The sequence below is a fragment of the Bactrocera neohumeralis genome, chromosome 4 (genome assembly GCF_024586455.1).
Source record: "Bactrocera neohumeralis isolate Rockhampton chromosome 4, APGP_CSIRO_Bneo_wtdbg2-racon-allhic-juicebox.fasta_v2, whole genome shotgun sequence".
In the NCBI taxonomy this organism is placed as follows: domain Eukaryota; kingdom Metazoa; phylum Arthropoda; class Insecta; order Diptera; family Tephritidae; genus Bactrocera; species Bactrocera neohumeralis.
This window is the reverse complement of record NC_065921.1, coordinates 30,119,769-30,147,405: the sequence shown is the minus strand read 5'-3', so window position 1 is coordinate 30,147,405 and position 27,637 is coordinate 30,119,769. Positions and strand designations below refer to the sequence as shown.

Below are 27,637 nucleotides of genomic sequence, written 5' to 3'. Positions count from 1 at the left end.
AAATATTGCATTTGGCATAGAGATGAGTTCTAATTTTGGAAAAGCCATTTTAATTGCACGTCTGTTGCCAGCCAAACCAAACAAAATGAAAGGCTTAAAAATTCTTGACACATTCTTTAAGACGCTTAAAAAGCGCTTAAATATTATACTTAAATCTCTTGGCACAAAAATAATTGCACAACGCTAAAGTCAGGAAAAATATTTGCGAAATTATGAAAACTGCTGAATAAGCAGGAAACTTACGGGAAATGAGCTCAAATTGGCAACGCGGTTGATATGACAGCGCAGCAAGCATAGCCAGCAAAAGCGTGACCCAGAAAGTTATTAAATGATTATTTTAAAAGAGAACATCAAGTGCGCGTGGCTTAATCCTTGGGGCAAAATCCTGAAATTAAAACATCAAACACAGAAGCACGCCGCACACATACATATTTACAAACTCTAAATGGTTGCGATTAAAAATGGAAAGGAAAAAATGGCAAAGAAAAGCAAAAAAGGAGGAACAAATTTTCCAATTTGAAGTGGATTTATATTTTATAACTTGTACCGGTAAAAGTTTGCTACGAAGTTTGTAATACCCAGAATGGAGCAATGGTGATATGCTTAGTCACTATAGTTGCTATACAAACTGAACGCTCTAAATCAAATCCTTGTATGAAAACCATTTTTATTTAGCAATATAGCTTCAATAAATTCGGTGTAGATGATTTTTGAAGGCAACGATATAATCTCCGATGAAATTGTGCAGATCGGATCACTATAGCTGCCATACAAACTGAACGATCGAATTCATGGCTTGTATAGAGAACTTTTTTATTTAACAAGATATCTTCACAAAATTTCGTGCGTTATATTTTTCAAGTTAAGAGTGTAATCTCCGAAGAAATTTTACGGATAGGACCACAATAGCTTATACATATGTATGTATATGTAGCTGCCAAACAAAATGACCTACCAAAATCTCTTGTATGAAATCCTTTGCATTTGTGAAGGGTATTTTTGTTTTCAACCGAAGTTAAAGATTTTTCTTATTTTTAATATTGTATCTGATACATTACTGCAGGGTATTCATATTAACACACTTCCACCGGAAATTAGACGCTCGATGCAGAAAATTATTCAAAGCAGCAGTCGAAGCCAGAGTGAAAAGCGATCGTGAGATAAAATACATTACTTACATATATACTTATATGTGTATATATAAACATAAAAACACTTTTGCACACCGTTCTTTGCAGTTGCCTATACTATGTATGCATAAGAAATGTTTGTATGTATGTATGTACATATATGTATGTATATTGAAATAATAGAAATGAAATCAAAGCAATAGAAAGAAACTGTCGCGCTAATTCGCCGTGCAAAAGCAAAGAATTGAACGTTTAAGCCGTAAAAAATCGTTTAAGCATACAATTGAAAATGTATAAACAGCGCAATATAAAAAGCGAACAAAAGAAATTCAACACGTGATTGCTGCTCCAAAATGAAAAACATAAAAATCTATATTCAAATTTATTACTGAAATAAAAAAATTTGCCACTGAAGAATTTACCAATAAAATCGGCAAAAGAAAAGGCGCACACAGCAAATGCCAGAAAATGGCTGAGGTGAAGAGTTCACAGGGCCACACGAATGATGAATGAGCCAATGAAATTATACATAGCATAAACGGGTAGGAAAGAAGCTGTTTTAGGATCGGCAATGTTTTCAGCATCATTCACAAGACATAAAAAATATATAGATATGTGGTACTATATTGAAAAATGAAAATAAAAAAGTTACGAAGTAAATGCCAGGGTACGTCACGCCGACAATGATGTTGCGATTCGCTGTTGCTCAGCATACGGGCAAACATACACAGAAGTTTACATGTACGAGTATAATAAATAAAATAAATGTGAAGAAAAAGTAATGCAACCAGTCAGTGAGGCAAGTAAACAGGCCATCAGCCAGAAGAACTTCGCCGACAAGCTAATTGTGAAAATTTTCCCTTCATTGTGCGGTCACGTAGCGATTCGTGATGTGATCTACGGGCGAAGAAGTAGCAGCAACATCGGCGGCAACAATACAATGTTGCAACAGCCGCTTAGCATTTACTGCTCGCCAGCACCCGTCGTTCGGTGTATGTGGTATGTTTTTGTCTCAATCGGCTGCTACCACTGCCACTGCTTCATTCTATATATTCAACTAAATTAGCCAGGTAATTTCAAAGCATAAAGTGGCTTTCGATGCTCCATACCTTGGAAGATATATTGCCATATCGAAGGAATGATGTCGTGTCAACAAACAGGAAGCAAAAAAGGAAGTAAAGTGGTCACACAATAAGTATACGTTCTTATGTAAGAAAATGATATATATTATAATAAATAATTTCAGAGTTAGTAAATTAACTTCATGTCGACAACTGTTCGTTGACTTACTGCCAAGTCAACAATTCACAATTAGTAAACATATCCTTTGTTTATACGAGTATCTTAATAGTTATGTATGTACATATATGGCATAACTTCCCAAGCGGTTTCACCTTCCGTTTGGCATACGTGTCTACAAAGCTGAGAAAAAGTTATAATAATGTTTGCTTTTTATATCGAAGGAATAATAGTTTAAAAAATTATGGTTTCTCTATTATAAATATTGAGATCAAAATACAAATGCACAAAAAAATTAGTTAAAAAGCAAAAAATGTTAACTTCGGTTGCACCGAAAATGTAATACCTTTCACTAAAAAAAAGTTTCTATACAAGAATAAGTTTGGATCGGTCAGTTTGTATGGGAGCTATATTGGTCTGATATGAACTGATATGTTCGGGAAAGGTACTGTTGCCTTGGACTACAATCCATGTCAAATTTGCTGAAGATAACATATCCATTAAAAAATTATTCCATACAAGAACTTGATTTGATGGTTCAGTTTGTGTGCCAGCTAAATGCAATAGTGGTCTAATATAGGTGGTTCCGACAAATTAGCAGATCTTTAAGGTGAAGAGGATGTGTCCAAAAAATAAGATCGATACCTCAGAAATTGACGGAGTCAGAATGGCTAAATCGATTCAGTCCGTCACGATGATCAATTATTTTTCCGCTTTGCAGTGTCTGCGACTCTTCCTTCTGGGTGTTTATAAGGCATAAAAATCAGTACTATATGTGATTTAGAAGTAATGTAAAAAAACTTTCGCATTGATGTGTCTCATTGGAGCACATAATTTCCATCAAAGAAAATTGTATCAAAAACACTTAGCTGCATGATACAACACTTTCATGTTAATACCACTGCACATAAGTAAATATTAACTTAATATACTTATATTATTATAACCAATGCAAAAATTGGTTTTAATTTATTTTTCTCACGGCCTATTGACATTTTCCAGTTGTCAAAAGTGAAAGCGAATTTCCCATCAAAGTTCATGCTCTTATTCTACAGGGTGTGTAGTGTGAAAAAGGAACAAAATGTTTAACATAAGCTAGTCGAAGCAACAAATATAAAATAGCAGTGACATGGCCAATGAAAATGGATGCTTTATATTCAAATGTGTGATAACTAAATGCACAGTTGTAAGATTGTTTATATATATGTATGTATGTGTACAACATGTATTATAAATACATACATATGCATATAAGTAAATGTTGTGAATATGTGCACTTCAGCGCACTCACGCTAACAGAAGTGTCCATACAGTATGTCAATACACTATTAGCTTTACACTTAACGCATGCATATAAACATTGGAAGCATTTGATTTCCATTAAAGCAGCAGCAGACAACAGCTGTTTTCCTCCATTTACGCCGTTGCATTGCAAAAAGTGACGGTCTCAACAAATGGTTAATAAATATTTGAACAAATCAGTGAATGATTTTGTTAATGATAAATTTATGTACATACATTTGTAAATAACTAAGTGCATTTATGGTTTGACTTTCAAGCGTATGTTTTTTTTTTATCATTTCGGTTTGCTTATCGCTAAAGAATTGAAATGTTTTCTTAAAAGACTGCGTTGAAAATGCGTTTCTGTTCTTCTGAAGCGAATTTACAGTTGATTTTATGATTATGTATTTGTAAAGTAAGTCTTGCGATTACAATTTTTGGAATACGTACATAAAATACATTTAATGACATTGAACATCTTATAAATTATCTAATAATGTTAGGACCCACCCGCCAGAGCAGCATATACTAAAGTATCTAAAATGTTATAAGGAAACATAAAGTCGTATTCCTTTATAAAATCTTGTAATAACGCTATATCACACAAGGAACCCAGGTGGCCTATTCTGTAACTCGATTCGAAAATGTACCTATTCTATTCGAAATTCGGATCTACTTTATCATTATGCGAAAGTTGTACCACCCTGTGCCAGAAAAAATACCTACAATTTTCGTTTTTGCTTTCTACAACTCAAAAGCTATCGAATATTTTATTCGAAAATTGGCTTGAAAATCCGAAAATCGAGTTACAGAATATAACAAATCCGAATTCGAGTAAATTGATTTTCGAATCGAGTTACAGAATAGGCCCCCAGGAAGTTAGTAGCTTATGACTTATTGAAGGTTACTCAAATATTGCTTTTGAAACATTCCAATTTACATCAGATATTTGCATATACTTATAGTGCAGAAATACTGAGAACCGTTACTAAAATCTGTTATCGAAGCTACAGTTACAAAATTATATTTATACATACATACATATGTACATAGTACATACATATATACTACCGAAGTTACATTGCATTATCAACATAAAAATGTATCCGTGTATGAATTTAAATTGCGAGTTTATTGTACCACGATTTGCATGAAATGTAGTTCTTTCTATTTCTACCACTTTTCCAAAGTTGTTTTGTGGCCATTGTTATAAAAATATTTCTTTTATATGACAAGAAGCCACAACCAGATTGTGCAGAAGTGGAGCAAACAAGAAATTATTTTGCGAGCACACTACGTACTTATACATATGTATATGTATGTATGCATGTTTATATGTAAATCAGTGACAAGCCCAAAGTTTGTCTACCGGTGTGTCTCGCATTTCCGTGTTGCAACACGCTCGCAACATAAAAGAAAATATGCCGATTTTTTGTTTGTGAAAGCCAAACAGCTCGAAAGGATGCTAGCGGCAGCCAGACTAACCGGCCGTACCAGCCTTTATTTCTCACGAAACGAATCTCAACGGTTCTTTGCTTGTTTGGTTTTGTTTTTGTAACAAATTGTACAGAAAATTACACTACTCCTTAAAGCCTGTAATATTTGTGTATTTGTATGTGTCTTCGAGTGCCAGAAATAACGATACCTTCTTTGTATCAACTGGGTTGGGAAATTGTCTTTGCTGTCTGCCGCAGACTTCCGTTGGATAATTTCTTATTTTATTTCAAATTTAATTGGTCATCCTGCAATAAAGGTGTTGTCAAGCACGTATGGCATTGAAGTTTGAACGTTAACCGGACTGTTCATTTTATTTAAACCCAGTCGAATAGTATAGATTTTGATGAGTGCAGTTCTTGGCAATATAAACCGGACAATTTGTTTTAGTCTAAACACCTTTGTTCACCGAGTGCATGTTCAGAAAAGAATGAAAATCTGAATGCGAAATCTTAACAAATATGCTGTAGCTCCCATTCCAGACTACCATTCAATGAAGACCGTCTTCAAAGTATTTATGGCCTAAAATGTTAGTGTACTATTTTCAGAAAACTAAAGTCCGTTTCAAAATAGTATAAAAATTTCACGTTCAGGTTCCACTTTTTACCCTACCCACCCATAAAACTATTTTAGAGTTTCCAAACACATTCAGTTGCTTGAAAGATCTCTTCAGACACATGTTGGCAGTAAACTTATGGAACTGCCACAAGCATCCTAACCTAAAAGAATCTCCAGATCATTAACTTCGTTAATTTAACCTTAAATGTCAACAGAATCTCTAATCTACGATCTTTAGGCACGGAGGAAAGTACGAAAAACTCCTACTAAGACCAAAGAACAATGCTACATATCAATATTAGAGTTGAAAAGCGCCGTAAACTATAAAAGAAATATTGATTTCACATACATACATACATACATACAGTTGCATGATATGTGTGTGGTCCGAGGCTTCACTGCCTTAAATTTACAAACAAAACCCACATCATCTTTCAATTTATCAATATACAAAATCAGAAAAGCATATCTTATCGCTATTATATTACATAATTTTTTTTTTTGCTTGTGAAATGCAATGTTTGAAATTTATTTTTTTTACGGAATGAACACATTTCGGGCATTTTGACACCTTTTCAAGCAAACACACCTAATATGTATGTATGTATGTATGTATGTACATATGTATGGCTCCAGAAATATTTCCCAATAGTGGAAATATAACGTTTGTTGGTGTTTTCCGTTATTGGCATCAAATTACACTATCTTATCGATAATTTTGTGTGCATTGAATGGAGTTCAATGGAAATGCACCATTATCTATAACAACCAAATTCACAACAACATACGGGGCAAATGCAGGTATTGATTTCCAGTACAAAAATAAAAAAAAGAGTTCAACGATAAAGTTTCCAGCAGACAGCGGCAATTAGTGTGTGTGTGGCAACCATCTGCTGGTGATCGATCGATCGGTCGAAGTGATAAGTGTGTTGCGCTGCTTGTAGAAAGTTACAGCAATCACTTTATCTTATCGCAATGCAATTTAAGGTAATTAGTTTTGCGTGAAAAATGGAAATTATTGAGGTGCTGCCACATCTCAGTGGCAAGGATGAGTACTCCCATATTACGAAATAGTAAAATATGAATGAAAATGTTTTACTATCCAACATGTACGAAATCACAGCAAAGTACGTGTATATTATATATACAAATACATATGTTTACGATTTTACGATTATATTGAATAAATTAATAAGTGTCTGTAATCAAATACGCCCAATTTCGAAAATTTCGATATTGGATTCCTGCAGCGTTTTAATTAGCACTAAATTAACATTGCCGCTCTTCGAACTCCCACTAAACGCAAATCACGCTGTCTCTTCGACGGCCAAAAGATTGTGTGGGCCATATGTTGGCATTGTGTGATAAATTTCGTGTCAAATTGTCGCTTGACCAATGAAATTTCAGTAACAAGAGCTGTAGGGCAGATCTTTTGCTGTCTTCAAAAAAAAATTGAGGTAAATAATTAAAAAAAAAGTTATTTTTTGTAATATGTGACCTGGTCTACGAAAAGGGAGCTAACGTGCGAAAACTTTTTGGATTCTATCACGTGAAAAAGCATCTCATCTTCCATCCGACTACTCCGACCTGACTATAAAGTGAAAATTGATTTTTTGACACCTAAGCCCCCTTTCCGTAGACCAGGTCACATATGTATATGTGTGTATATTTTAATTTTTGTACCCTGAACTGGGAATATTAAGTTTGAAATATCGGAGACCAAAAATGTATATATATATATGAATAGATAAATAATAAGCGTGCGTCTGTCTGTCCGATAAATATACGAGAATTATAACCTGACTTTTTAAGATATCGAAAAAAGCTCCTCATTTGTTCAATTCGGCGATATTAGATCCCTGCAGAATGTATGTATGTATGTAGCTATTATAGCTTAACGGAAATGAAATTAAGTTTTGGAAATATTTTTACCACACATACACACATACATATATCAATATATGTTAACAGCCGCAGAAAACGTAGAAAAATGGGAGTAATTTTGAAAAATAATATTTTTTTCGACGAAAAGTATGCATATGCAAACATGTGAGAAGAAATTAGAAAGCAAGTATACGGTATCGGACAAAACATTTGCAACTAGAGCGAAGTTTTAGATTTTTTTGTGTCTTACAATGCCATTTTTCCTTCGAATTCCGTTTTGTGCCTTGTTTTTAAATTTACAGCATTGAAGTTAAATATTTTGCAATATTTTACGAAGTGTGTTCAAAAAGTATCGCGAATTTCGAATTTTTTGTGGCGTTATGTTGGTACTCATGTCTCTCACATATGCCGACAAGCTCGGCCATTTTGAATGTTCATTTAATTGTTGACGGCTGCTTTGCTTGCACGTGTTTTGGATCGTCTTCGATTTTTACCTATTCAAAAAAATGGATCAAAGAAACTGTATCAAATTTTGTGTGAAAAACGAAATTAAGTGCGCGGATGCATTCTGAATGTTGACTGTGGCATACGGAGAAGCTACCTTGGACCGAAGCAACGTTTATCGGTGGTACAAAATGTTCTCAGAAGGCCGAGAAGATGTGAACGACGAAGAGCGTGCCGGACCCCCGAGCACTTCAACAACAGACGAAAAAATTAATGAAGTGGAGAAAATTGTATTGGCCAATCGTCGTATCCCGTTAGAGAAGTTGCTGAGGATCTAAACATATCGATTGGCAAGTTATGCGCAATTTGCGCGAAGCAATCCGCCAGAAACGCCCGGATTTGTGGAAGAACAAAAATTGGCTTTTGCACCACGATAACGCCCCTGCTCACACATCGTTTCTTGTGCGCGACTTTTTGGCCAAAAATACACACTAATGATGCCGCAGCCACCGTATTCCCCAGATCTGGCCCCCTGTGACTTTTTCTTGTTCCCTAAACTAAAGAGGCCCATGAAAGGACGACGTTACGCTTCTCTTGACGAGATAAAGACGGCATCGAAGGAGGAGCTGAAGAAGATAAAAAAAAAATGATTTTTTGAAGTGCTTCGAAGATTGGAAAAACCGTTTGGCACAAGTGTATAATATCTCATGGGGATTACTTTGAAGGGGACAAAATAGATATTCATGAATAAATAAATAATTTTTGAAAAAACACAAAATTCGCGATACTTTTTGAACACACCTCATATAGCGATCTATTTTTATTTCTTTTTTTAACGGTATTGAGTTTAAAGTAATTAGAACATATACTGAGCATAAATTTTAATTTTTTTTTACAAAAAAAGTAATGACTCTAAATAAATTCGGTGATGCACTTCGAGCACGTATTATTAAAAATTATATTAACGGAACTTCTCAAAAAGAAAGTTCTAGAAAGTACAGAATTCACAAGTCATCAATCACACGAATAACTTCAAACTTTATTAGGAACACACAAGAAAAACTGATGAAAAAACTGACAGCTGAATTGTAAGAGAGGTAAAAAAAAATATCCATTTTAAAGCGCTCCGCAATTGGTAAAGGAGCTTGGGTTACCAATCTACTCAAGAACGGTCGCTCATCGCCTAAATAACGCTGATTTAAATAGTTACCGACCAGCGAAGAAACCGCTTATTAGCAAACGTAACCAACTAAAACTATTGTGTTTGCTAAAAATCATCTAGAATGGCCATTAAGCAAGTGGAAAACTGTTCTTTCTAGTGATGAGTCCAAATTTAGTTTGGTAGGAAGTGATGACGTGAGTTTCGTTCGACGCCCACGAAACAAGCGTCTTAAAAGTTTCTATTGTCTAAAAACAGTCAAACAAAGTTGCTATGTTATGGTCTGGGGATGCTTTTCTGCTTCTGTTTGGGGGCCGCTTCATCGTCTTAATGGTAGCATGGATCGGTACGTTTACAGAGACATTATGGAATCCGTAATATTGCCACATGCTGAATGGGAAATGCCACTTAAGTGGGTCTTCCACCAGGATAACGACCCGAAGCATATGGCATAAGTCCTAAAATGGTGGTTACAGAGGAATCAAGTGGATGTAATGGAGTGGCCTCCACTGTCCCCAGGTCTTAATCCCTTAGAAAATTTATGGGAAATTGGGAATTTATGGGAAATTTCCTAAAAAAAAAAAAGCAATTGATCGCAGTAATGTGCCAAATACTGATCAGTTTTTTCAAAGGGCCCTGGAGGCATGGAGAAATATACCCCAAACCATAGTGGATAACCTTATAGCTTCAATGCCGCTGCGATGCAAAGCAGTTATTGAGAGTAATGAGTTTTCTACAAAATAAGTACTAAGTTTTTCTTTTATTTTATTAAAAATAGTGAACCGTTTTATTTGAGTTGCAATTGTTTTGTCTTATTGAATATAGATGTTATATCATTTTTTATATACATACATTAAACAAATAAACTGAAAAATATTATTAAATTTGCTTTGTTTACCTTAAGGGGTATACGTTGCGATGCAGAAAAATAAAGGAAAATTTGGGAATTTTTTAAGGGATGTAGCGATCATTTTATTGAATATGAGTTATGCGTTTCGAAAGAACATATTGCGGAGTTAAAAAATACATTTAACCATTCAGAAATAATAAAAAATATCGTAGTTAGTGCGCTCTCCTCAAAATGCGATTTTTTTGAAGAGGTTGACGGTGAGCACAATTTCGGTGCAGCAATTCAATTGAAATCATAAAACACAAAAAATTTCATTAATATATAGACGTGCGGAGTCCGTGAACGAAGGGTTTTCCTAAAAAAAAAAAATTTTGTGGAAACGAGGATCATTTTTTCAAAAAGTCATGTTTACCGACTGAAATAATTTTATTTAAAAAATCTTAACATTGCAATTTAAATTTATATAAAAAAGGTTTCGTTGACGGACTGCCTACATTAGTTATGAACGAATTAACGAAAATAAAGAAAATCGGTGATATAGATTGTTTGCAATCGTGCTCACGGCAATTTCACTTTTGGAAAAAAAGCGATTTCCAGATAATCACGTTTAAAGATGCATGTGCTAGGCTTTCGTCCTAGGACCACGTGCGTTATGTAACGCTATAACTTTGGTTCTAATGCACATATCTTTATGAAAATTCGGGAGAACATTCTCTACGACTTATACTTTCGGATAGAGCAATAAAAAAATTTTCAATTTTATGATAACCCCTTAATTAACATCCAATATTTAAAATAAAATTAAAATAGTAGGTCTCCGGCAATTATTTTCTGTGTAATCGACAGTAATTTCATTATCATATTTTCGTTTCAAATTTTGAGAACTTCAAATAGAGAAATTCTTATATGGTAAAATATCTATTTTTTACAGCGCAGTAATGACATTACATATGTACAATCTAGAACATATTACTTAAGCGCAAAAATTGTTTGAAAATAATAAGTTATAGTGAAAAAGATCTTTGAAAATTGTGTAATCAAATTTTCACACTTTCATAAAACCGTATTTACATATAAACACATATGAAAATAAGAAAAAATAACATTAGTACCTGGAAACAGGCCACACGCCAGACAAATTACAACAAACCAATTGCCAACTTTTCAAATAAAAAATCAAAAAACTATAATTCCCACAAAAGTATTGACGTAGAACGAACGAACTCGGAAAGCAATTTCATTGAGTCAGTATTTGCACAACATTTGTTGATAAAATTTTCACACCTGCCAGATTTCTTTCTTTTATTATAAACAAACGCAATCTAGGAGAAAATTATCTAGCGAATCGTACAAGTGGAGCAAAACATAGACGCTGCGAAGTAACAACACACGCCAGAAGCCGGGCAAGCACATTTAAATAAACACCAAACAAATCGCATATCCGCCCACGCAAAACCAAAAACACATACATATGTGCATACATACATACATATGTACATCTAGATACATTATTATACGGAGATATGTATGGACTTTGTATAAACTTTGTATAAATCGAAATTAGCGAAGTAGGAGAGGAACGCTACGTGGACGAGCTTAAGGCTACTTTTTGCAAAATTAGAATGGAAATAAAGAAACCGCAAAACAAATTATCTGTGATTTTACAACGCTTTTGAGTGCTAATTTACATGCCAATTGCAGGATATAAGTATATAACTGCTATGTAGTATTACAGTTATATTATAAACTTAAAAACAATGAGATTTATCTTCCTTTTATTGAGGTCTCTCAAATTCTTTCTAGGCAATTAATGCAATGCAAACATTGAAAAGTTATCAGTTGGCTAATCGGTCGACATGGCGTGCACAGCTGCTTAGGTGTATTTACAGATCTTTAAATGTATATTTATTTTGAATATTTTTACAGAAAAGCAAATGCGTTTTCAACTGCAGTGTGGTGGTACCTGTTTATCTAGTGCACTCATTCATTATTCATGCGAATGTACCCCCACTGCTTTCATAGTGCAGACTGACCATCAGCCCATCCACAACCAACTGTTTTCCAATTCTGTTTTAAAATAATTTGTACTTTATTTTAGCTTAGGAATTGTTGATGGTTTTTCCTCTGCTTCTGAGACTGCTGCATTTCAGCCCCATTCACTCCTACTTGAAAATTTATTTAATGCCTTTAATATATTGTTGCACTAAATACGTTAAATTTAGCACACAAACATTTGTGCCTGTTAACAAAGATCTAGACAAATAGATTTTTATAAAGTAAACAATATATTTATACATTTTTCTTCTCTGGCAACTTGTTGCGTAAAAGTACAAAGTTTTTTGATCGCAGGTTCTTGCATCATTATTTATTTTCTCTTTTTAATATATTGGATGCTACGGAAATATTCCTCTCATTAAAATCTATAATATTAAAAGATTGTTTTAAAATTTAACATTCCTCACATAAATAAATGCATTCAGTTGCTTGTCAGTTAAACAGGGTGACTAATATTAACCACAAAAAAATACAAAAAACCGTTAATGTAAATCAACGATTAATTTAAGTAAATATTATACACAAAACTTTATAATAATGACGTTTTTGTTACCATTTTGGCATTTTCATTAACATTTACTCGTTATCACAATATATACCATTATAGTGACGTAAAATTTTTATTATAATTATATACGAGTATATGTACAAGTGCATATGTACTTTATCACCTTTACAGATTTACATTTTTATAACATACAGACATAAATACATATTTATAAATGTTGTTTGTTCTTCTAACATTATGTCGAAACCCCATATGACAGACACCTACTTATGTGCCTACACAAAAAACATGCGAAACTATCAATACTCGAAAAAGAAAAAAAAAAAAGCACAATATTACAATTTATTATACAACATGTCTTCCTACGTATGTTTATACTTGCGCAAGTATGTGTAAAATTCGCACAAATCGACCCACACTTGTCAAGCAAAGTGGTCTACTCGCAAAATGTATTAAAACATAAAAATAGAATACAAATAAATAAAACAAAACTCAGTAAAGAGATAAGAGGCCGAAGCAAAACGTGTGAATGCAAATAAATTAAGATACAAGCATTGGCCAGCATGGGCGATTGTACATTTTATAGATGGGTGCGAACAGGTCTGCACACAAAAGCCGCTTCCAATATTTACATACAAGTATATAAATATATTCAACAAATTTGCATAACATAAGATTAATATAAAAAGGGTATGATTACGTATAACTGCCGTCAACTAGTATTTTGATAAAAGGAATATCCTAGTAGGCTCAGATGAGGACCCGAAGTAATGAGTGCTCGAATATAAGTAATACGCAATGTCAAAACAACTGTATTATAATAAAAAAAAAATAGTTTTGGGGATGTGTTTGGGGGATATGCGAAATACTCCACATCTAAATATTGAAATGCGGTAAAAACCAATGTTGATTTTATGGAGGGTCCAATCTAAAATAGGGATACATATTAAATTTAAACACCACGATTTAATATGTTATACTGTAATATTTAAAAGTATAGAGACCGGCGCAACTTTTATTTATTTATTTGCCTTTTTAAGTACGCAATCATATTCAATATGAAAATATTTGTTAAAAGCAAAATAAATGTTTTGTGCAAATAAATCTTACAGATAATCATACAAAGTATTTTTAACATTTTCATTTACTTCTCTTTAGTTAGTTTAAAGTGTACAAAAAAAAGCTTCATCTTTGTAAAAACAATTTTTTGTATGTATAGAATTTAAAGAATATTATATATATTATTAAATATTAATTAACATATACCTATTTTATATGTAATTAGACACAATAAAAGTGAGAATTCGACGAGTTACCCATAAAACAGGTCATCTTGATTCAACATAATGGACCCACCGGCCGAGAGACAAATCAAAGGACATATTAGTGTACAACCATATCGAGTTAAGGGTGAATGGTAGATAGTACACATACAGAGAATAAGTTTTTCAAGTGCACTTGCGCATACAGGGATTGAAAAATGCAATTATATGGAACGACAAATGGAGTTGCTATGAACTTCCAGACAATAAACAAATATGTATACAAAAGGTGCACAGACATATTCTTAAATTGGGGGTGTAACTCCGTTATAGGGTTGCCGGATGAATCTATCATTCTTTCTTTCACCCCAAAACTAACAAACATGGATAAGAAAGGCAATTTCTCACAAAATAGGAAACTAACAAATATACTAAATGTAATACAAATATAATAATGCACTTTATTTAAAAGAAAAAAATCAAATTGGTTTTTACAACTCCGCTTATTAGAAAGTTCACTAAATTTTAATTCGATTCACCTACCTGAATGTTTTTCTCGTCTTGTCCGGTACCAATTGTTTGATTGTTTTGGCGAATCCGTTGTTACATATCGTTAGTGTTACACTCTCTATGGAACACACACATACGCACATTTCATAAATATTTCGTCCTTTGAAGTGAAGGGATATTATGTACATACATATGTAAGTGTATCAAAGCGTCTGATATAAAATCAGGAAGTTATTCCGCTAAACATAATTCCTTCCAGTCAGACGGTAAAACACTTCAACTTTCGAAACTTTACACTACTTTATCACTTCTCAAAACATTAATAAAATCAAAGAACTTCAGGATACTTTTATTTCTTAGTCATTAAAAAACTTGTAATTCAATATTTCGAAACTTCTTCAGACAACACACTCCCCATATCAATATTTCACTATATCCTTTGCAGGAAAATTCGCGGAACAATTGGCAGCGTCAACTTTTGTTTTTACAGTGCAAAATACATTTATATTCCATTTGAATCACTTTGCTAAAGGAGTGGACTTTCTTCTATTAATTCAATACTTTTTACCGCTTATTAATCCAAATTTATATTTTATAATAGAATTAGAAACCTTTACTTTTTCAATTCACTTTATGTCTGCCATTCGTAACGCAAAGAAAAAATTCAACGGATAACGGAATCGCGAATACAACGAGCGCGCACAGCTGCCATTTTACGAATAAAAAGCGGCTAGAAAATTGAAAACACAAATGACAAATTCTTATTGGACGCTGACATGGTTGCAATTTTAGTATGCAAAGAAACAGATATGGTGGCAAAGGAACAAAATCGAAATTAAGAAATACAAAGTAAATAATATATATGAACTAAGTAATAACAATGATATACTAATAGAAAAAATAATACAACTTTAAATAAAAGAAAAAAAGATGGAGTGCTATACTTAAATTCACATAAAAGTTTTCTTATTTCTCAATGTGGCAACTAGTATATTTGGCATTTCAACCAGAGTGGAATTGGAACACCTAAATCAGTGCTGCCACAATAGCGGAAAACTCGTCATGTTTTAAAATTTTTACTGGGAACAGGAAGTGCTTATTTGATAAAGTAATTATTTATTATTCTTTTAACTCAGTGTTTCACAAACGAAGTATTCGTAAAAATAAACGAGTAATTATTTCACGATATACTAGTAAAAACCCTTAAGCAAATTGACCAAGTATTGTGTCACCCTCATGTTTAAAATAAAATAAACCATATTTTTACTTGATATCTTTAACATATATTTTTGTTCGTGTCTTCCATATAATAAACTAATTTGTCTTGAACAAATAACAAAAAAAAACTTTCGTAAATATATAAAGGATAACTTAAATACACATCACAAGCAGCAAACATTTTTTCCGAGTCTGGATATTATTTTGTTTTGTAAAATATACTTAAGTATTGAAGTGTGGTGAATGATTATCAAATAGAAATCTAAAAAAATAGCACACCCTAGAAATCCATAGACATAATTTGGAAAGTATTTGTACACAGCAATACAAGTCATAAGGCAAATAGCTTAATAGCTTAAAAACAATAAACTACATCCTAAAAACAATAAGGCGGAATAATAACATATAGTAAGTTAAGTTAATTTTAGAAGGAAATTAAAATAACTTTTTAAATTTTGTACACAACTATTAATTGTGCCATCAGAATGTCTAAATACGTTTCATTTATATTACTTTTCTTCTAAGCCACATTTGTACTCTTCTCACCTACGCTGAACATTTAACTTCAATTTGTCTTTTGGAGTTAGCACCAAACGCTTGTTATCGTACACCAGTGGAATAGGTGTTTCGCGACAGGGACTGAAACTGTAATCACGCAGCAGTGTTCCGAGTCCAACCAGCATTTGCTTTTCAGCAAATTGTTGCGCTAGGCAGTAACGGGGGCCGGCACCGTAAGGTAAGAAAGCCATTGGATGGCGTCGCTTAATATTTTCCTTACTGAAACGTTCCGGATCGAATTTATTTGGCTCAGGATAAAGCAGTGGATCATGGTGTATAGCCGCTATTGGGATGACTAGATGATTGTCTGGTCGCAGCATGAATATAGAGTTGGGCACTTCGTAATCCTCATTCGTATTACGTAGTAGGAAAGAGTAAGGTGTATGCTTGCGCAAAGTTTCTGAAAAAAGTTGAATAACGATGTAAATTATAAAGTAATAAAATACTTTCTAGGAATAGCCATTACTTACCATTCAAACATTGCCTCAGCAAATTCATATCGTTCAAATTTTTACTATCCATACCATTTTCATTACGCTTGAGGACATTGCATATTTCTTCCTGCACACGCCGCTGCAAATCCGGCTGCAAGGCTAATTCATACAAGCAGAATGTCATCGCCGAGTTGCATGTTTCCAAACCCATAAGGATAAATGAAAATGCCTGTGCTGCGATTTCTTCGTCACTTAAACGTCTTTTTGGATCGCGATCACGTTTCAACTCCGCAAACATGTGAAAGAAACTATTTCGCTTATCTAGGCGACTCCACTCCTGTTCGAAAAGCTTCTGACGCACTAGCTTAAGAAAGTAGTCAGTAGCAGCTTGTTCGTAGTTTTTATAGCGTAACAAGCGTGCAACATTTGGAAAATACATAAGAAAATATAGACGAAACATATTGAAGTCTTTGAGGTAGCTACGCGCCATACGACGGAATTCTGTATCGGAATTTAGCAACGTTTCACCACTAATGCCAAACGCCAGTGTCGAAATGACATCAATATTATAACAATCCACCAAATTATTTACAGGCACTGCCGCATCTTCCGACACTTGTGTCAAAGAGCGATGCATTGTGCTTGCGACCTTCTCCAACGTGGGTAGCATCTGTGAGATATTATCTTGAGCAAAAGCTGGGCACACCACCGTGTTTAGGCGTTGCCAATCTGCGCCATCTTGTTGCAGCAAATTCGCCGAGAGTGGATCATGTGGCGCATTGCCGAATACGCCTCGCTCCTTGAAGTGTTCACAATGTGTTATAAGCACATTTCGCACCAAATCTAAATCCAATATCAAAACCATTGGCTTTAAATATGCATAACAACCTATGAAGGGTGCTTGACCTTTGTACTTTTCGTAAAGTTGTTCCAGCACAGCGCTAATGTGGCGTTTGCCGCCAACACCACCCAAATTACCAACTAAGAACCTCGGTTTCTCATGTAATATACCGCGCCGTTTCCAGTGCGAAAGACTCGCTTTGACTATGAAATAAATAATTGAGGCAGCACTTAAGGCGGTGTACAGCAGGCGTTGAAGCAATTCCATGTTGATTCGAGACAATATTATAGTATGTACACCTAGTGGATTTTATATGTTGGTGGCTATTAGATCATTAAGCGTTAATTGTTGATTAAATTTTCACATGACGAATTATGTCTTTTGTTTAAAGGTATTTGCCAGGTTTACTCCGCGGCACGCACGCTAGTGTAGTCAGCAGGCGTGTGTTACGGAGCGGCCACAATTGCTTATCGCATGCATATTTTACAATTTTCGGATTATTTTATAAATTGATGCCTTATCAGTGCCTATCGCATATTTTGTAACAGTAGAGTGCCGATATGTCTGAATGTCACAAGTAAAATATGTAAAAGTTAAATATGTGATCAAAAAAAGAAGTAATTCGTTGATAGTTCCTTCGAAAAGCAAAAGTCCAAAGAGGTTTGTTTTGTTTGAAAATAGTTATATATGTATTTAAATTTATTTAACGTTTTTGGTATCTCTGTAATGAAAGCAATTCAAATTTTATTAAGTAATACTATTGCAACAGTTTTATATGTTATTTTTTGGATATGGACATTTAACAAATGAATAATACAATTATATGTATTGTCCAGGTGTTTTCATGTTTTGGCATCTTGTTTTTGGTCTTATTTAAGTTGAGGTAAACAAATGTTATAGAAGGAACTATCAACAAATTCCGAGGTGTGCTGCCAACGTATGTAGCCGCGTTCAACTAGTTCTTGCACAGATTTGGGCACGCCGCTAAAGTGGGGATCCTGCAAGTGAAAGAAAATATAAAAAAAAAACCTTAAAAATATGTTAAACACATTTGTATATGTATAAAATATACAACTATACAATATAAAATATACAATTTCGAAGTATTGAATTTATAAAACTCGCTCGTGGCTTTACCAAATAATTAAAGCAAATAACCTTTAATAAATAAGCAACCTACGGTAATAATCGTCGACTTTGACCTAACGTAATTATTTATGCCGCTTTAATTGTAATATGTGTATGCTGTTATTGCGCAAGTATTTTACACATGAATTGTTGCGTACCCAACGAACTGGTCAAAATGCACAGTTTGTTGTTAAACAATTTAATTTTAAAAGTTGGCAACCACACAACGATCACCACCACCTGTTAACTAGTCACAGGTCATACATTTCTTTTCTATAAGTAAATTTCTTTACAAAATTTTTTACCAATGTCATATGCATAATACCCTATAAAAATTTAAAAAGTAAAAAACAAATAATAACTAACTTCATTACTTACAATGACTAGTAAATAAACTTGATTGCCGCTAATATGAATTCCTGCAATACCCTTCGATCCAGCGTCCATATCACCACCCATCATAACTAAGCCACCATAATCATCAAAATATTTCTTCAATACATTTGCATATTTCTTTAGATCCTCGTGGCTTGCAATATGAATGATACGGCACACAACATCGTAGAGTGCATCCAAAAAGTAGAAAACTTCAATGGCTCCAATCCAATCATGTGAGCCAACAAAATCATTTTCTTTGTCACCGATCTGCACAAGTGTTTGTTGTATTTCTTTTATAGATGGTACTAGTACATCGACGTCCGTAGCACCGCGTTTTCCAGCAATCCAAGAGCATATGGATTGTAGCGTGCGATAGGCACAACCCCAGCCAAGGTCCTTGAAGCCGTCGCAATTATAGTGAAAATAGGAAAAATCTCCTTTCGTATATGCCGTGACGCTGGGTTCTGCTGCAGCATTTGTTTTCGGCAATGGCAGGCATTTCTGCACGTTGCGTAGCAATTGATATGGATAGCATTTGCGTGTTACTTGATGTTCTTCATCCATATCTAATACAAATTGCTTATTCAACCATTAATCGCCCACCTTACTTTTTTCGTTCGTTTTTTTTTCGCTTGCACACTTTTTTACTTGAAACTGCGTCTGTGCCCAAAAACTTTCTTAGTTAACGCGACTACATTATATGTATATTGCTCATCACCTAAATCAATTATTTTGCACTTGTTTTACTTTCAATTAATTTCAATCGTATGCGTCAATTTCTAACGACAACCGAATAATAAATAAAATTTAGATTTTGCGTCTCTCTCGACGCAGGTATCGTGTTTTATTTTTGCAGTTGCTTGGTTGTTGTTTTTGTTGCTGATGTAACGTCAAAGACGAAGTGTGTAGACAACAGTTGCGTTACGTTGCCACTTAATTAAGAAATAAAAGGAAGAACGGTTTTGAAAAGCGGTTACTTCTATTTTTTAATTAATATTCATTTCTAACTTCTAGAAAAGAATTATTTTATACGTGCTACAATTTTCTAATCTGTTAAAACGATTTTGATTTAACATTAACATTCTTCATTTTTTTTGAACTTTTTTAAGTTAATTTTTACTACTAATTTATATCACAATTTTGGCTACTAAATTACTGCATTCTTTTATTTACCTACACTTAAAAAAATAGTACTTACAATTCCAAAAGTCTCCAAAAACTGTGTTGTTCCTGTTTATACTTAGCTTAGATACTAATTAAAACGCCACCACTGTATGGTTATATTTTTTTTTATTTTTCTAAATAAGGTTTACATATATTCAATATTAACGAAAGCAATAATTATGTTTACGTTTATCAAACTCTTGCGTGTTCTACAAAATTACAACATTTAATGAAACTGCTGCAATGGGTTTACTGTTGTAAAATCCTGTATCGTCATGTTATATTTACAGAGCACACTCATTCTTTGCTGTTTGTAAAATACCTATGTAAATATTTACACTTGTTTGTTATGAATAACAACAATTATAATTAGAAATGTGTGACATGACCAACGAAATAGACATTTTCATTGTCTTTAATTGCAAATACAAATGGATGATCGGCGACGAACTGGTATGTTTGCTGTGCAAATGTAGCCGATAACGGTACAATTTTTAAATCTGCAGTTCAAGTGAGCAAATATAAAAAAAACATATTTTTAGTAAATTTATTTAGTAAAACAAAGCTTTGTACTTACATGTAGCCGCTGCAGCCTCAGTGCCAGATTCGTTAACTTCGATGAAAGCTTTATGCTGAGCTTGGGAAACGGCTACTTTTTCTTTCTCCGCCAGCATGCTGCTAAAATCGGCTTTATCACTGAACATGGTGGTTACGCCCAACTAGTGGTTAGAGAAAAATAAAACTTTCTTATAAAATATTTAGACATTTTCATTTAACACTTACTTGCGCCAACACTGGCTTTAGGTCCAGATCGAATTCAAATTTAAATTTCGGCAATTGTATGTTAACCTCTTCGGTGCGCATCGCCGCTGACAACTTTGCCAAATCAACACTCTTCAATTTCGCCTCCAACGCCGCTAAACCGTCAACACTCTTCGGCAGCAACAACAACATTGAGACATCTGTATCCAAATAATTCATTTCAACTGCGGTGGCATCCAGCTCCTTGAAGTCGCCATACAGAAATGTGTCCGTCTGCCTCATCATATCCACTTCCAACTTGCGCGCGGCATTCATGTGGAAATCGCGCTTCGTAGTCGAATGATTGCTGAATTGATTCAACCACTTCGCCTTGAAGTAGAGCGCATTCACCAGCACCAGCGCCGTATTGGCATCCAAGCTGTTGGCAGGAATTAGGCCACGTATTTTATTATCAGTTTCGGCTTCCACCCAGCTATTAATTGTCGCCGCTGTTGCAGTTGCATTAGCAAAGCGCACATTCTCGGCGTTGGCGTGCATTTGGTTAACGGCGAGCTCATTGTATTTGGTGGAAATTTGAAAACGTTGATCCAGGTAAATGCGATTGGCCAAACGAAATGTTGCGCTACCCACTGACTTGGTCTTCTCAAAGAGTTTGCCGAACTTCTGTGCAGTGCTTTGCTTATCGCCGGCGTGTTTTAGTGCCAGACTGTTGGCCAATTCCTCAGCCGTTTGACCTTCAGCGCCCAGGTAGGCTAGCGCTAAACAGGTTTCTATGGAAATTGGCGACACGATCACATTCTCATTGGGCTGTGCGCTGACGACAGACTGGATGAGCTGCGAAGTCAATGTTTGACCGGTGACGCAGTCACAACTGGCCATTGCGGTGATGATGAGAAGTAATAGGTGAATTCCGTCTGTGAGGACAAAAAAAAAGTAATGAATTATTGTATTTGTTTGTATGCAAATAAAATATTTTCAACTCACTCATTGTCAGCTGTGCTTTTGTGTTGTTTATTTTTATGAATTTCTTTTTATGTATCCGTTTCTGTAGACTTCACGGCTTGCTGGCAATCTCCAGACTGGGCTTGCCAGCACAATTAGTTTCTGCTTATGAATGAATCCAATGCTAAAATTAGGTGTTTATTATTATTATTTTTTATAGGCAAATATAGGTTTGTATGTACTTGCGCGCATGAGGCAAATGTCGTTGTCATCGAAAAACCGAAAATATGAATAAAGAAGAATTGTTTGCTTTCCGAATTGGGCAACGATTCGTTATTATTATTTATTATTTTTATTAATGAATAATCGGTCTGAATAAACACGTATTTAGTTAACAAATTTATTATTTTATTTTTATTTTTAAGCAGCACTTTTATTACTAGACAACCGCTATGTGCGTTATGTATGTACATAAGTATGTGTGTATGTATATACTCGTATGTATGCCGATGTCATTTTGAATGAATGGCCGTTATATGTGGAATGGGAAGACACGTCTTACGTCAACCAGGAACCTGTTCTACTTCTGTGTAAGCGTCCACATAGATATATAGGTATGTATCGGGTCTTGATAACTGTAAAATTTGCAAAATCTCATCGGTTCTTTATTTGAAATTCATGACATTTACTTTTTGAAGATAATTTCATTTAAATGTTGACCGTAGCCCCACAAAAAATAGTCTAAAGGCGTTAAATCGCATGATCTTGGTGGCCAACTTACTGGTCCATTTCTTGAGATGAATTGTTCTCCGAAGTTTTCCCTCAAAATGGCCATAGAATCGCGAGCTGTGTGGCATGTAGCGCCATCTTGTTGAAACCACATGAGTCAACATTTAAATGAAATTATCTTCAAAAAGTAAATGTCATGAACCAATCTAACGTTTCAAATAAAGAACCGATGAGATTTTGCAAATTTTATGCGTTTTTTTTTTTTTTAAAAAGTTACATAGATATATAGGTATATACAATGTGTGTACATACATGTATGTACCATCGTAAATAACATATGTATATGTACATAGGAACATCGCAAATTACTTATACGACTTAAAAACAATTGCAGTCGCGCTCTTTTATTAGACAATTAATTTTGCATAATTGTTGGGGTTTACCTGTCCAAAAATATATGAGAATATGTTTGCGTACATTAGGTTGGGTCGATTTTTTTTCTCTAATTGTTTTGCTGGGCACACGGAAAAATGGTTCCCACGAAAATGAAAATGAAATGAACCCCAAGTGATGACAGCTATTTTTAATTTACTGTTAACAATTTTTGTTACTTTTTTTAATCCCGTAAGTCAAATTTTAAAATATTTAAATAGCAAACAAATTTGGAAAGAATATAAGACTGAAATTTAAACTTAAAAAAAAAATTGGAAAAATAAAAAATGTTAAAGAAAAAAATAAATAAAAGTAGAAAATAAATAAAAATAGAAAATAAAAAAATATAATTTTAATATTTTTCAACAATAACTTTAATATGTTTTAAAAATAGTTTTAATATTTTTTTTTAATAATTTATAAGTTAATAAGTTTTTTTATATTAAATAAAAATTAAAAAATAAAAAAAAAATTATTTTATTTAATATGTTTTAATAATTTAAATATTTTTTAAAACAATTTTAATATTTTTTTTAATAATTGTGATATTTTTTGTTTCAAAAAACTATCTTATTAAAAAACATCAAAATGTTATTTAAATATATTTTTTTAAATAACTTTACGCCCTCTATGTATGTATGTATGTAATACATACCAAACACAATCACAAAAGCTGTAAAGATTTTCATTACTTTCCAAACAATTTTATTTATCTTTTAAATTTTTAATAGATAGTTGATAATGAAAAAAAAAACAAAAGTGGATTTCTATATAACATTATAGGATTGTTATTGCATTATTATTATAATTTCAATTTAGTATTTTTATAAATTGTTTACCTAACACATACTAGAAATACACATACATACATGTAACTAAACACATATGTATGTATGTACATATGTATGCATGCATGTATGTATGAAATAATTGTAGCATACTATATAAATTTATGATACAGTTATACTTTTCGGCACGACTGTGAGTGCGCGTAAAAAGGCTGCTGCTAGCAGGACTTTCAAATTTCCCGCCACTTACAAAATATTATTGATATATAGTATTTATATATACTTTTAAAGTAAAGATACTTGGAGCGGCGTGGTGAATTATTTGTTTGTTTTGTTAAATTAACGTTTTTGTTGCCTGTTGTTGTGCAAAAATGTTATTTTTCAAACTTATTACAGTTTGAGTTTCGAAAAAGTATAGAGCAATAAAAAAAATGATTTTTTGAACAACATAAAGGAGTGTTTTAGTGTTTTCGGTTTAGTGAGTAGGTTATTAGAGTCTTTTTAGGCTTGTTAAACGGTTAAGTTGGAATAATTTCACTTGATCGTTAATGCTTTATGCACAAAACGCAAGTGCAAACGTTATTGGTGATTGCGTTCGTCAATATTTTCGATTAATTTGCTTTTATTGGTGTCTTATATTTTGTTTATATATGTTTTTGTTGTTGTTTAAATTTATTTTACTTTTACTTTTGTTAACTTTGTGGATATTCTTAGAATATATCAATATACATAGCATGTATGTATGTATAAATAAATAAGTTTGTTAGATTTTTTTTTATTAATTTTTTACGTTAATTGTTTACAATTCTTTGCAAATGGTGGATATTGAAATATTTAAGGTTTGTTATGCTAATTTACTGCAAAAAGAGGAGAAGAAGGGGGCGTGTGCTTTGCTTTGTTAAAATGTTGGTTTGGTTATACCTATGTATGTATGTACATATATGACACAATTGTTATTGTTGTTATTTTGCTTCTTACTATTTTTTTTAACAGAATGGCCAGATTTTTGAAAGAAAATTTAAAATTTCAAAATCATAAGGTCATTTTTTTTTTTAAATTTTGAATTGTTTTTAAGGAAAAAAGTTTTTTTGAGAAAGTGGCCAGATGATTGATAGAAAATTTAAAAATTCAAAATCATAACATAATTTTTTTTTGTAAAGAAAAAAGTTTTTTTTTAAACGGAGTGGCCAGACGATTGATACAAAATTTAAAAATTCAAAATCATAAAATTATTATTATTTTTTGAAATTCTAAATTTTTATGTAAGCAAAGTTTGTTTTTAAACTTCAAAATAATAAATTTTTTGAAATTAAATTTTTTTTTTTAATTTAAAAGTTTTTTGTAAAGAAAAAAGTTTTTTTTGAGAAAGTGGCCAAAAAAATTTAAAATATTTTTTTTTTAATTTTAAATTTTTTTGTAAAGAAAAAAGTTTTATTTAAACAGTGTAGCCAGATGATTCATTTAAAAATTCAAAATCATAAGATATTTTTTTTTGAAATTTGCAATTTCTTTTGTAAAGAAAAAGGTGTTTTTAAAGTTTTTTTTGCAATTGCTTGGTGGTGCAGGCAGCAAACGTTTACGGAGTATTTTTAAGCATATTAGTTAGAAATGAAAAATAGTTTGTTTAGCTTTAAGCGTAAAGTGGGAAAAGGCATAATTTCGGTAGTTTAGCTGAGAACCATTATTTGTAGGCATGTGTATGTATGTATGTAAGTGTGTGGCGTATATTACAAATTCAATTTGATTGTATACATTAGTTGTTGCACGCGCATGCGCTTGCAGGTATTGCATATTTTGAATCTAGGCTTAGCAAAAAGTGATTTTCTTAAACAATTTAAATTAAATTTTTAAATTTCAAGGTTAGAAATTAGTTGAAGACATTATTGCGGCGCCAAATTTATACATTAAACAAATTTACAATATTAATGCGCGCTTTCAGAAGTTAGATAGTTTATTTACATTATGTATTTGTTCTTTAAATTATAATTTTGCTTTTTAAATAATTTTTTTCGCTCGCCATTTACCTCAAATTAGCAAAAGTGCGAACCAAGTGAAGTGCGTTTTTGATTATTCAATTATTTTCTAAGATTTCTTATACTTTTTGACTCACATATGAAAAATAGAATTGCTATATATGTATATGTATGTGTGTATTTGTGTGTTTTTTAAGTCTACAAGCATTAATGATAGATTTTATAGTTCTTCACACGCAACCAATGTACATATATGTTTTCGTGTTGTATATGTAAGATTTTCCATTACATTATATGTATATCGTCACCTAAAATGCAAAACAACCTAAGCATCAAAAAGAAAATCGAAAATCGCTACCTGATACAATAACCAATATATAACCATTTTATAACCAAAAGTAAATTTTTTTTTTCAATATGAGAGTATGATGACCAATATATAACCATTCAATACGAGTATAACTGTATAGTAACCAATATACATATAACCATTCAATATGAAAACCAATATATAACAATTTTATAACCAAAACTCAAATTTTGTTTCAATTTGAGTGGTTTCTATTTTATCGTATTTCCTTCGCCTGTAAACTTATGAAAAGTTAGGTTACGTTATTTTGCATTTTAGGTGACGATATGCACCAGCAGCGATATGAACGCAAACAAGTTGCGCGCGCACATTGTTCTTATTGTTAGTTTTGTTTAATTTATATTTTTTTTAATTTTTATTTTTATTTAATTTTCACTTGCTTCGTATGTATGTATGTATGTACGTTTGCACGCCTTATTGCATTGGAGATTTTTGTTGTTGTTGTTTTGTGTATTTTAGTTAATTTTTACAATTTCACTTAAAATGCCTTACGAGTGCTATATTTATGTAATTGTGGTTGGTTATCAGTTTGTTGGTTTCTTCAATAAAGTAAATTGTAAATTTTATTTGCATTTAACCTATTTTAATACGATTTTTTTATATGTTCCGGCAACATTGGCTTAACAGCTACAGGTTCACATATCTTTGTTTGTATGTATGCATGTATGTATGTATATATATCAACGGCGCACATCCGTAACTCCTTCGACCGTCACACAACCATTTCGTATTTCGCACACACTGGCCACACCACATTCGTGCCCATACAGATATATGTAACGGTGCGCATTTGCGTATTGCACCTAGGCGGCAAAAATGCTGTCCTAAAGTACTCCGGGGGGATGCAGGAATATTGTACCTCACAGCATTGTCTATTTCGTTTACATCATTTCTATTTCTATTTGCATTTTACATCCGTCTTCGTTGTCCTTTGCGTCGTGTGGCTTCGTAAGTAACTACATACAAACATTTTCGAAATGTAGCACATGACAGCATCTTAAAATATAGTAGTGTACTGGGGTGTGAGCTTCCTGTGTGCACTCCACTCTACTCCTCTGCCTTTGGCGTCTTCGTCTTCGTCATCGTCAGCTCTTCACGTCGGCACGTTCTTTGATATGAATGCTTGTATGCATGCTACAGCTTATAAATCGCCTTTCACACACACATCAGCTGCTTTCGCATACATTTACACCATTTTGCTAGTTTATTTGTAATCTTTTTAGTCTTGCTCTTGTTCTTCTTCCAATTTATCTTCACTTGTCGTCGGAGTTTCGGTCTCGGTGCCTGGTGTTTGATTGCCGTGACATCTTTATTATCTTTTGCTCTCCTTCTCTTGCTGATAAACGCGCTGGCTAAGTGGCTTAGCGTAGATCCAGTTATCGCCAACGGGCCGGAAATACTGTAAAACGGGGTAGAAGAGGAAAACGGAAATCGAATTATGTTTTATTTTTCTAAGAATTGTTGGAGTTTATGCGAAAACTCGATTTGATGCAAATGATGATGTGAAGTAAGGAAATCCAAACGCAGAAAGATTTACAATTTTATA

The 27,637-nt window shown here is 33.1% G+C and overlaps 5 protein-coding genes across 8 annotated transcripts in view; all 5 read right to left on the bottom strand.

Moving 5' to 3' along the window:
- The window catches only part of LOC126756774 (AF4/FMR2 family member lilli), a 153,668-nt gene extending 138,560 nt beyond the window's left edge, over window positions 1–15,108 (bottom strand). The window contains 1 exon segment of the mRNA XM_050470141.1: window positions 14,408–15,108. The gene's annotated coding sequence lies outside the window, so the exon portion shown is untranslated.
- A 526-nt stretch (window positions 15,109–15,634) lies between these two features.
- Window positions 15,635–19,784, bottom strand: LOC126754831 (probable cytochrome P450 6u1). 2 transcript variants are annotated; one of them, XM_050466994.1, is made up of 3 exons: window positions 19,650–19,784; window positions 16,621–17,989; window positions 15,635–16,550 (listed from the first exon to the last, which is right to left on the bottom strand). In XM_050466994.1, the coding sequence occupies exons 2-3, from the start codon at window positions 17,690–17,692 to the stop codon at window positions 16,135–16,137; spliced, it is 1,488 nt and encodes a 495-aa protein (XP_050322951.1). In that variant the 5' UTR covers window positions 17,693–17,989; window positions 19,650–19,784; the 3' UTR covers window positions 15,635–16,134. The 2 variants fall into 2 exon arrangements, with proteins under 2 accessions (XP_050322951.1, XP_050322952.1); XM_050466995.1 differs by lacking the exon at window positions 19,650–19,784 and having other exon boundaries at window positions 16,621–18,052.
- On the bottom strand, window positions 18,087–19,656 carry LOC126754833 (probable Ufm1-specific protease 1). Its single transcript, XM_050466998.1, has 2 exons — window positions 18,932–19,656; window positions 18,087–18,423 (listed from the first exon to the last, which is right to left on the bottom strand). The coding sequence occupies exons 1-2, from the start codon at window positions 19,493–19,495 to the stop codon at window positions 18,295–18,297; spliced, it is 693 nt and encodes a 230-aa protein (XP_050322955.1). The 5' UTR covers window positions 19,496–19,656; the 3' UTR covers window positions 18,087–18,294.
- A 418-nt stretch (window positions 19,785–20,202) lies between the features above and the next one.
- On the bottom strand, window positions 20,203–22,350 carry LOC126754832 (serine protease inhibitor 42Dd-like). The gene is made up of 5 exons (XM_050466997.1): window positions 22,042–22,350; window positions 21,842–21,983; window positions 20,879–21,771; window positions 20,673–20,814; window positions 20,203–20,595 (listed from the first exon to the last, which is right to left on the bottom strand). Exons 2-5 carry the CDS (start codon window positions 21,843–21,845, stop codon window positions 20,465–20,467), a joined length of 1,170 nt encoding a protein of 389 aa, XP_050322954.1. The 5' UTR covers window positions 21,846–21,983; window positions 22,042–22,350; the 3' UTR covers window positions 20,203–20,464.
- Window positions 22,351–25,920: 3,570 nt separating this feature from the next.
- The window catches only part of LOC126756382 (oxysterol-binding protein-related protein 9), a 38,300-nt gene continuing 36,583 nt past the window's right edge, over window positions 25,921–27,637 (bottom strand). For all 3 annotated transcript variants that reach the window (XM_050469414.1, XM_050469415.1, XM_050469416.1), the window contains one exon: window positions 25,921–27,490. In XM_050469414.1, coding sequence (XP_050325371.1) covers window positions 27,404–27,490 — 87 coding nt within the window. In that variant the 3' untranslated portion in view covers window positions 25,921–27,403. The remainder of the gene's footprint in view (window positions 27,491–27,637) is intronic.

What these genes read in the sequence shown, in the direction of transcription:
- LOC126754832 (XM_050466997.1), bottom strand. An exon ending in TAAAGCCAGTGTTGGCGCAA is followed by an intron (nt 20,815 to 20,878) that starts GTAAGTGTTAAA and finishes TCTAACCACTAG; the next exon opens with TTGGGCGTAACCACCATGTT. An exon ending in TGAGGCTGCAGCGGCTACAT is followed by an intron (nt 20,596 to 20,672) that starts GTAAGTACAAAG and finishes CTTGAACTGCAG; the next exon opens with ATTTAAAAATTGTACCGTTA.
- LOC126754831 (XM_050466994.1), bottom strand. Translation starts at nt 17,692, where the DNA reads ATGGAATTGCTTCAACGCCTGCTGTACACCGCCTTAAGTGCTGCCTCA. An exon ending in GCTGAGGCAATGTTTGAATG is followed by an intron (nt 16,551 to 16,620) that starts GTAAGTAATGGC and finishes AACTTTTTTCAG; the next exon opens with AAACTTTGCGCAAGCATACA.
- LOC126754833 (XM_050466998.1), bottom strand. Translation starts at nt 19,495, where the DNA reads ATGGATGAAGAACATCAAGTAACACGCAAATGCTATCCATATCAATTG. An exon ending in AAGTTTATTTACTAGTCATT is followed by an intron (nt 18,424 to 18,931) that starts GTAAGTAATGAA and finishes TTTCACTTGCAG; the next exon opens with GATCCCCACTTTAGCGGCGT.